Raw genomic sequence first — 9272 nt, 5'->3', positions numbered from 1 at the left:
TCCTACTGTTCATTGTACTGATGCGGCGACCCCCAACGGGGGCAGCCGGAAGAAGAAGAAGAAGAAGAAGAAGAAGAAGAAGATGATGATGATGATGATGATGACGATGATGATGATGATGATGATAGTGATGACGATGACGATGATGATGATGATGATGATGACGATGACGACGACGATGATGATGGTGGTGATGATGATGATGAAGACGAAGACGATGCAGATGATGATGATGATGATGATGATGGAGACGATGATGATGACGATGATCATGATGATGGTGGTGATGATGATGATGATGATGATGATGATGATGATGATGATGATGACGATGATGATCTACTCATGAAGGATAAGGCAGGAAAAGCATCTGGTGATTATATAAGATTAGATTAGGAAGTAAAATGATTTCAATTAACATGCGGTAGGAGATGGGCGGTGAGGGGCGTCCCGTGGCGCAGGGAGGACAGGAAGGGACAATGTGGACACAAAGTTAAAACGGCACAAAAATGCAAAATAAACACAAGTAAATACGGGGTCTGACCGACAAAGGAATAAATCAGAATCAGAATCAGCATCGGAAATTCTTTAGTAATCCCAGGGGGAAACGACTTTTGTTACAACTCCAGATCTACATACAACATATTTACATACAACATTAAAAAAAAAAAAAGAATAAGGAACAGATGCCGCAGCCCAAACTTTACTTTGTCACTCGAAACTGACTGAAGCGTGTGTCGATTAGAATGGTTTATAAACAGTAAAACTTCCGCATATTATTTTTCTTTTTTTTGATTATTTATATGATATAGTTTGTAACTTGAGCCCTAGATACATAGTCTCATATATAGACAGTAGTTTTCTTGACAGGCCTGCACAGGATGATGTACTGAGCATGAAATAGTGAACCGGTAGTTAAAAGTTAGCAGCTCGTGTATATCTGAAGACATCTGATTGACCCAGTGTCACAAGCGATCGACTTAAAATCACGTTCTCGTTCAAACGTGTGGGGGACGCCAATCAGCATCTCGTGTCGTCTAGCGCCACCCGGTGTTGGAACGAAGAAGCGCGGCCATGGTCCGGGCGGCAGCTCGCCCGGAAGTGCCGCGTTCCCCCTTAAGGACTACACCTCCCACCCTGCGCGCTCCTTCCGCCAACAGACGCGAGGACAAAAACGTGATAAGCGACAGGGCCGCGGCGCGCACGTTTCTCAACGGAGTCGCGACAGTTGATGATGAAAAAAAAAATAATAATAATGTTGACAATAATAATGATAATAATAAACACGTCTATCGATCGACCGCACAGAGTCGCGGGTTTTACCCACGCGCCAATTCCTCTTTCCGGTTGTACCGCGCCATGAGCGACAGCAGAGCTGTCCATGGTTCTGACACAGTGAGTGGGGCTCACCGCCGTTTAATTGCTTTTGGGTTTGGGCTGAAAACATCACAAACACATCTTATAAGACGGCATGGGATGACACCTTGATTCGAAATAAACCAACAAACCTTTTATTTAAAACATGGGGGGAAAATAACAAAGTCACCCGTTTAATTGCACGATGTCATGAGCGTTTACCTAAATACATGTGAATTGGCCGAGAAGTCTATCCACACACACACACACGCACGCACGCACGCACGCACGCACGCACGCGCACACACACACATGCGCTCGCACGCACACACTCACACGCGGGAGGTACAGGAAGGCACGAAAGGAATGATGGTAACTTCTTGAAATCGAATATTTATGAATCCTCTTCTCAGACATGGATGACCGTTTGGAGTCGTTCTTCCTTACGTCCTCCGGCAGCGGCGGCGGCGGCCTCATCGTGAGCGCGGCCGACGGCGTCCCACAGTGCGAAGGCGCCCCGGAGCGCAGGACCCTGCTGCGGGCGCCCGAGTCCCAGGGGCTGCAGCTTCTGAGCATGCTCAGATCGTTCCGGGAGAGAGGCCTGTTCTTTGACTTCAGCATCAAGGTGCAGGAGCAGGACTTTCCCTGCCACCGCTGCGTCCTGGCCGCCTGCAGCGATTTCTTCAGGTCTGTGGAGTCCGTGTCGACCTGTTTTGTGGAGGAGGGAAGTAAAAGAGAGAGGACGAGAGAGAAGGAAAGACCGAGGGATAGAGAGGGATCAATCAATTCTTGCAAAGTTCAGCATTTTTATGACTAAAGTTCCCAGATTCTCCTTGTTTTGGTTTTGCCATTCTCCATTTTCCAGATTCTGTCTTTTGTCTCCCTAGGGCCCTGTTTGAGGTGGATATGCGTGAGCGCGATGACGGCTCGGTAACCCTGGGTAACCAGTCTCCTGTAGCCGTGCGTTCCTTTCTGGACTTTGCCTACTCTGGAGAGGCGGTCATCACCGACAGCAACATAGACATGCTTTTTCAGCTCGCCTCCTTCCTGCAAGTACGATCCCAGGGCGGAGAAAGACTCGACTCCGTTCACGTTGCTCAGATAATAACGTGCTCAAACCGCTCTGTTTGCGCACTCAGGTCTCGGTTCTTTCTGGAGCCTGCGGCGACTTCCTGATCCGCACCCTGGATCTCTCGAACTGTCTGTCCCTCTTGGCTCTTGCGGAGGGCTACGGGTCCTCGTCCCTCCTCCAAAAAGCCAATAACTTTGTGGTTCAAAACTTCCACGACCTTTCTTTAACTCAAGACTTTCTGGAAATGCAGGTGATGGTTGAAATATTTATATTTATCTAATGTATAAAAAGCCGCTGATCTACAGAATATACAGCCATTGCTTTTTTAAACCCTGCTCTCATGGACAAGCCTGACCATTACTTACGTGTACTTCTTATCACTCACTTCCTGTAGGTTAAGGTGTTCGAAGCCTGTTTGAGATCAGACGCGTTGAGCGTGCCCAGTGAGGAGGCGGTGGTGACGTCGCTGTTGAGGTGGATACATCACGATCTCCCAGGTAGAAGGAGGCTGTTGCTGGGACTCCTGTCTCTGACCAGACTCCACCATCTACCTGCGACAGCCCTGAAGGTGCATACAGTACAGGCACAGACAAACATCCTGGACTTCTAGAAAATTGCACGAAAGTACGTTGCTATTCTTTAGAAGAAGATTAGGAGATTCTCTTTATTTATCACATGCACGTACGCACATGCTTTCAAATGGTGGCCAGTCCTGGCTTGTCCTTCCTCCCGGGGGGCCGCCAGGAGCAGTGGGCAACGTATAGCCACGGGCCCCGCGACCAATTTGCCTCATGTAGAACAGCTTCATTTACTTTGCTTCATTTACTACTGTGTATAGTAGTGGTCTACCTTACAGCCTTGCTCCCACTCACCTGTGCTGCCTCCAGGCCCTGCGTGACACAGAGACTCTCATCTGCGTCGACGAGGCTCTGACCAGGCTTCTGTCGGAAGCCCAGGGGCGACAGAGTCAGTACAGCGGGCTGCTCGCTGACGCCAGGCCCACCACCACCCAGAGCTACATCTATATCCACAAGACAGAGGAGAGCGGCCAGGTCCGCCACAGCTTCTGCTATTCTCTGGGAACGGACCAATGGAGAGAGCTGCGATACGGAGAGGGTGCCCACGCGATGCCTGACCCACCGGGCTCACACCTCACCAGCTATGCCGAGAAGGTACGGTAGGCGTGGGACACGATAGGTTCACTTTGTTTGCAGTAAACCGGAGTCACATATCAAAAAGCAGAAGAGGTATCTCCCGCAGTTAAAAGTGTCCTATAAATGACACGGATATGTAGTCCATGAAATTCTCATCGGTGTTGTATGTGCAGTTAATCAACGCTTCTGGAGAGATTCAACAAAGGCGCTGCTGGGATTTGAACCCAGGATCTCCTGTTTACTAGACAGGCACTTTAACCAACTAAGCCACAGCACCACAGTGAGGGCTGCCCCTCATTCATTTCATCTGCTGTGCACACGAATAAAGTTTTTTTCTACCTTCTCTCTCGCTCATCTGCATACAAGATGTTTGTGACCGGTGGTTGCCAGGGTGACTGCTGCCGGGCGGTGCGTCTTCATGTAGCCGAGCCCTTCCACGATGCCACGGACGAGGTGTGGTGCTTCTGCCCTGTGACAGGAAGCTGCTCCCCTGCGGCCGCCATGTCGAAACCCCGCACCATGCACACCGCCATCACCTGCCTGGACAGAGTCTACGTCATAGGTGGACGGACCAGGGGCTCCAGAGGGGACGCGCCCAGTCTGCTGGAGGTATCTATCCATCTATCTTTCTATTTTTTCTTGTTTAGTTTAGTTCCAAATATATAATGCATAATTCAGGATGAAAGAAATGTAAAATGTGAGGAAAATCTATTAAAATGTGCATCACTGAGCTTTAGTGCAAAGGATTTGTAATTTTGGTCCTTTTGAGATTTATATTTTGTCTTTATTCTTTGTGTATTTATGTGTATTAAATCCAGTTGAATTGCATTGAATTGAATGTAAAATGTAAAATTTAGATTGTAAAATGTAAAAATTAGGATTAAAAAATTTAAATCCTTCTTTATTTGTTTTATCACAAAGGTGGAGTACTACCACCCTGTCTCTCAGAACTGGTCCCTGGTCAGCCCGCTGCCTACAGCCATCTTCTACCCAGAGTCCAGCGCCTGCGGCAGCATCATCTACATTCTGGGCTCGGAGGTGGAGATCACAGACTCCTTCAACCCGTCCCTGGACTGCTTCTTCCGCTATGACGCCAAACAGGACCAGTGGAGCCGCCTGGTGGCAGAGTTTGGCCAGTTCTTCCACGCCACTCTGGTCAAGGCGGTGTCAATCAATGACACGCTGCACCTCTGTGACCTGTCTACTTATAAGGTGAGTCAATGTCGGCGGACAGTGAAATGAATGAGAAACGGATCAAAGCAGGGTTTTATTTTCAATCTGTTTCTGTTTGGCAAGGCAGGAGTTGACATGCACCCAGGTCAAGTTTGGTGAAGTTTGAATCCTTGTCCTCCCGTTCTCCGCCCCCTATTTCCTGCAGGTGTACAGCTTCTGCTCCGAAACATGTCAGTGGAAGGGCGAAGGGTCATTTGAGTGCGCAGGGTTCAACGCTGGGGCAGTGGGCACAAAAGACAGAATCTACATCTTGGGAGGAGACTACTCGCCTGATGAAATCACAGATGAGGTTCAGGTAAAAGAAAAAATTAATTCAATTGGAAGGCGGATAGATGATTTGTAAGAGCACGGAAGGCTATATTCAACCCCTTAAAGCAAAAAAAAAAAAGGCAACACACTTTCATCCTGTGTTAGTGACTTCACTTTACATTGGCATTCTGGACTCATCATTAGTCTGCGCTGTTTGCCATATTCATTTTTAAGGCTTATTCTCTTAAGATAAAGCCACTAGTTTGTAAATAGCAAATATGCTGACATTGATCAATGATCAATAAGTGATCACTAATGTCGTCCTCTGTTTTCAGGGTTTTTCTTATCAGTTGACTTTTCAAGGAACTCATGAACTTCACAATACACTTTTGGTGCCCCCATCCATCATCTTGCTCTTTGTGACGCCGACAGGTGTATCACAGTGGGAGGAGTCAGTGGGAGGAAGTGGCGCCGATGCCCAGAGCGCTCACCGAGTTCCACTGTCAGATCATCAGCTTCAACAGATACAGAGACCCGTGGGGCGAGAGTGGGGACTGAGCGCTTGGATGCAGCAACAAAAACACACACACACGCACGCACGCACACACGCACGCACGCATGCACGCACGCACGCACGCACGCACGCGTTCACACATTCAAATGCATGCAAGTGGAAGTACATGCAAGTCATTTGTTTTGGCAAATGCTGTGCTGATGACGGGGCAATTCCAGATGCATCTCCCCAAGAAACTAGTTCAGCACATGTCGTATTTACTCGTTCTACATATGCATACATACATATACAAGTGCACCACAAAACCTAAACCAAAACCCTCTGCTTAATATTTTCTTCTATTTAATTTGAAAACAAGATGCTATTGATATGAGGTTTGAAGCGGCTGTCAATCAGCATGTGGGTCCTCCTGTGGAGGAATCCTGTACTGCAGGGAAGGTCTTTGTTTTTAAATGCTATGTTATGAAACAAATAAAATATGTAGAGCCAGATGTACTGTATGTTTTCGTGGGAAGTCACAGCTCATGGTCAAATAAATATTTGGAAAAACCATACGTACCTGTATAACATCACCAAGTGATACTTTCTGCCTCAATTTACAACAAATTAAATATGAGATCACAATTGTATATTCAGAGAAAATATACACGTGGGCATTAAATTAGCTTTATTTTGATGGGCAAATATCAATCAAATGACACAAAGCGACTTATATGGTTACTGTGTACACAGTATTTGTCTTTTATTTGTCGACAATGGAAAACCTAGTTTGATAATGTTGTAAAGCTTAATAATATCATCTATTTTCTCTCTTAAATGGAAAAAAATAAGGGTGTCCAAGAGATGACTAAGTGAGGTTACGCGTTGAAGAGAAGGCCAAACCCCATTTCTCGGCAGCATCCGGGCCGTTCCAGATGGGACCAGTTCCTTCACAAAACCGTTCTCAAACACTTACAGACGATATTCTCGAGAACAAATGGAAACGGTGAGCGTGCAGAGTTTGAAATATTCTTTAATAGCAGTGTCCTGCGGTCACCGGGCTGCAGCTGCTCCCCCTCATTCAAACGGCTTCCTTTTCAACCATTTCCTTTCATCCTCTCCTTCCCTCCCTCGTATTTTCTCCTCCGTCGCTCCATGTTATGTATTTTTGTTGTTGTTGTTGTTGTTGTTGTTGTTGTTGTTTAGTCCATGTACGTTTTGACCAGCAGCCACATGAGCAGCACAGTGATTAAGACGATCATGAAGTTGAGGAACAGCTCCTGCACCGATCGGTCCATCCTGGTGTCGCGGACAGGGACGAGCGCAGGGAAAGTGCCGCGGGAACGGCTGCGAGAGACAGGAGGAGGCGGAGAGGGAGACAGTTAGGATGAGCCCCCTCCTAGGACTGAGGCCCTCGGCCCGGGGTCAGAAGTTGAAGGAAGAAGGCAACACTTGAACGGAAGACTAATAATTCACAATTGATTGGAAAATACTGTACGTCGCAGGGTGGATTTCATGCATTTTTTTTTTAACTTAATAAACAGATTCAAATGAAATCCAACGATCCTCCTAAAATAAAAAATGGAATTTTCCTCATCCCACAACTTCTCAGATGTGGGGTTTGAACATCCAACAGCTACATACACACACACACACACACACACACACACACACACACACACACACACACACACAAAGATAATAACATCAATCAATCAATAATGGGTAATCAATACCAAGGTGAGCTGTTACCTTGTTTCTTTTCGGATATAGTGTTTCAAGTGGAAAAAAAGGGGGAAAGGAGGTCGAAGGGCGAGCCAACGCTCCTCTCGGTCGCGACAGCCGCGGGCGGGCTTGCCGGTCGCGAACGCCGGAGACGCGTCTTCGCTTTTGGGGAATAAACGGAAAGTTGTCGCGCGTCACGGCCTCGCGTCCCGCTGCCTCCGCTTCTTCTGCGCTCCCGGAGGCTCTGTCCTAAAGTAGCCGTCCCCGGCGGACCGCCCCTGCCTCGCATACGGACGGGCTGATGTCACGCACCGTCCGCGACCAATGGAGCGCGCATTTCCTCCTCCTCGTCCACCGCCGCGTACCGAGCCGACGCGCACAGCAACAGCGGAGTTGAGCGCGGGCCCTCGTGTGCGGGAGACGCGCCGGGGGCACGGAGGGGTGGGGATGGGATGGGTTGTTATTTATAAAACGTTTGGGTTGGAGATTGTCGGCTTACTCGGCTCCAAACACAATGCCCGCGGGGATGAGGGGAGCTGTAACACTATCGCCTGTCCCGTCTGGAACGATGCTCGGGCACCGGCGAGAATCGTTTAATCACCCCTCCCCAAAAAAAAAAAACGCAACATGTGAGAGATCCTGTCAAGCTCAGCGAGCTTCACTGTTCCGAGCACGGCGGGCGGGGGTTGGCTGCGTAAAGCGTTTGCCGAGGCCTTAGTCCTGCAAACAGCGACACTTCTGCTGTAGCCTGCCTGGCCTCACGTATCCACTCAGGGAAAAACTATTTCCACAGCCAAATTGGGGCAGGTAGCGACGGGCCCAGTGGCTGGACACGAAACAATGCAGCGACGCGCCTTAAAGAAGGACATTGAAGGGCAAAGAACAGGGATATAACGGTCCTTTTAATTTGGGACATTTTGTTTTGACCAAAGACAGGCAGACGAAAGACAAAAATTCCCTTCCAGTAAACATTATCATCATAGTTCACCTACTGTTTAAAATGCCAAAAATCTGTAAACATAGATAGTTGTCATTACATTGTCCCTCAGCGGTGACTGGCCTAAATATAATATTTATATAGTTAGGTAGTCTAATTAAAATCTAGATGTGTTTTGCAAGGGGTCAATCTCAAACTAAAAATAAACATGATACACAAGATGATTCACTGGCAGAAAGCCATTCAAATACCAGCAATCAAAACTTTAAATCATCCAGAAGAATGAGTGGTTCTAGATTTGTTGCATTATATCCCAGTAAAATAAGATACAATACCATTTTATTGACCCTAAAATAAATGGTAAATTTGGGTATTATATTGATTGTTTCAAGTAAAGGCCGAAGGGCTCAGAATAATAATAAAAGAAAAACATCAAAGAAAAATAATAGCAAAGAACACATACACTTATGCAGGGACACACATCTTAACTTGTTGGTCCAATATGGACAGATTCCAATAACGCTTCAGTGTAGTGTAGACATGAGCAGTGGTGGAAAAAATACTCGAAAGCTGCACTTGAGTAAAAGTAAGAGTAAGATATCTCACTAAAAAAACACTCTGGTAGAAGTGAAAGTCACTCACTGGAATACCACCCATGTAAAAGTCTTAAAGTAACTGATATTAAAGGGACTTAAGTATCAAAAGTAATTATATGGTATGACATGTGCTTAATTATCAAAAGTAAAAGTAAATGTGGTGGAGAAAAAAAGCCAGACTTTTTGTTATTTTGTGATGAGCTTTTTTTGTTGCTCTGATTTTTATTCCGGTTGCCAATATTTCTGTTTTCTGTGGCACGCATTTGAGGCACTACATTCGGTAAGACGTATCTTTTGCTTAGACATAAGAAAAAAATCCATCGTAAATATGGCCATGGGTGTTGGTCTCCATCGTAGCAGCTGCAGGTGCAGGTGCAGGCGCAGGTACAGGTGGAGCAGCATCACTGGTGGAGTAGCAAGTAGCCTGCTGCTGGATATGACCGTTGACCTCGTGATA

At 46.9% G+C, this 9272-nt stretch overlaps 2 protein-coding genes across 2 annotated transcripts; one reads left to right on the top strand and one right to left on the bottom strand.

Moving 5' to 3' along the window:
• Window positions 1-1771: 1771 nt before the first annotated feature.
• On the top strand, window positions 1772-5622 carry kbtbd3 (kelch repeat and BTB (POZ) domain containing 3; the record flags this gene model as incomplete). The annotated part of the gene is made up of 9 exons (XM_080006607.1): window positions 1772-2043; window positions 2244-2409; window positions 2496-2678; window positions 2823-2996; window positions 3316-3600; window positions 3949-4191; window positions 4504-4794; window positions 4961-5110; window positions 5497-5622. 9 exons carry the CDS (start codon window positions 1772-1774, stop codon window positions 5620-5622), a joined length of 1890 nt encoding a protein of 629 aa, XP_079862733.1.
• Window positions 5623-6224: 602 nt separating this feature from the next.
• Window positions 6225-7708, bottom strand: sln (sarcolipin). Its single transcript, XM_080006868.1, has 2 exons — window positions 7310-7708; window positions 6225-6904 (listed from the first exon to the last, which is right to left on the bottom strand). The coding sequence occupies exon 2, from the start codon at window positions 6853-6855 to the stop codon at window positions 6760-6762; it is 96 nt and encodes a 31-aa protein (XP_079862994.1). The 5' UTR covers window positions 6856-6904; window positions 7310-7708; the 3' UTR covers window positions 6225-6759.
• Between the last annotated feature and the right edge of the window lie 1564 nt (window positions 7709-9272).

The sequence above is a fragment of the Zeus faber genome (assembly GCF_960531495.2).
Source record: "Zeus faber genome assembly, chromosome: 9".
Lineage (NCBI taxonomy): Eukaryota > Metazoa > Chordata > Actinopteri > Zeiformes > Zeidae > Zeus > Zeus faber.
Note: the sequence above shows the minus strand (reverse complement) of the source record. Positions and strands in the feature narration are given on the sequence as shown.

Coding starts and splice junctions, on each gene's coding strand:
- sln (XM_080006868.1), bottom strand. CDS start 6,855: ATGGACCGATCGGTGCAGGAGCTGTTCCTCAACTTCATGATCGTCTTA.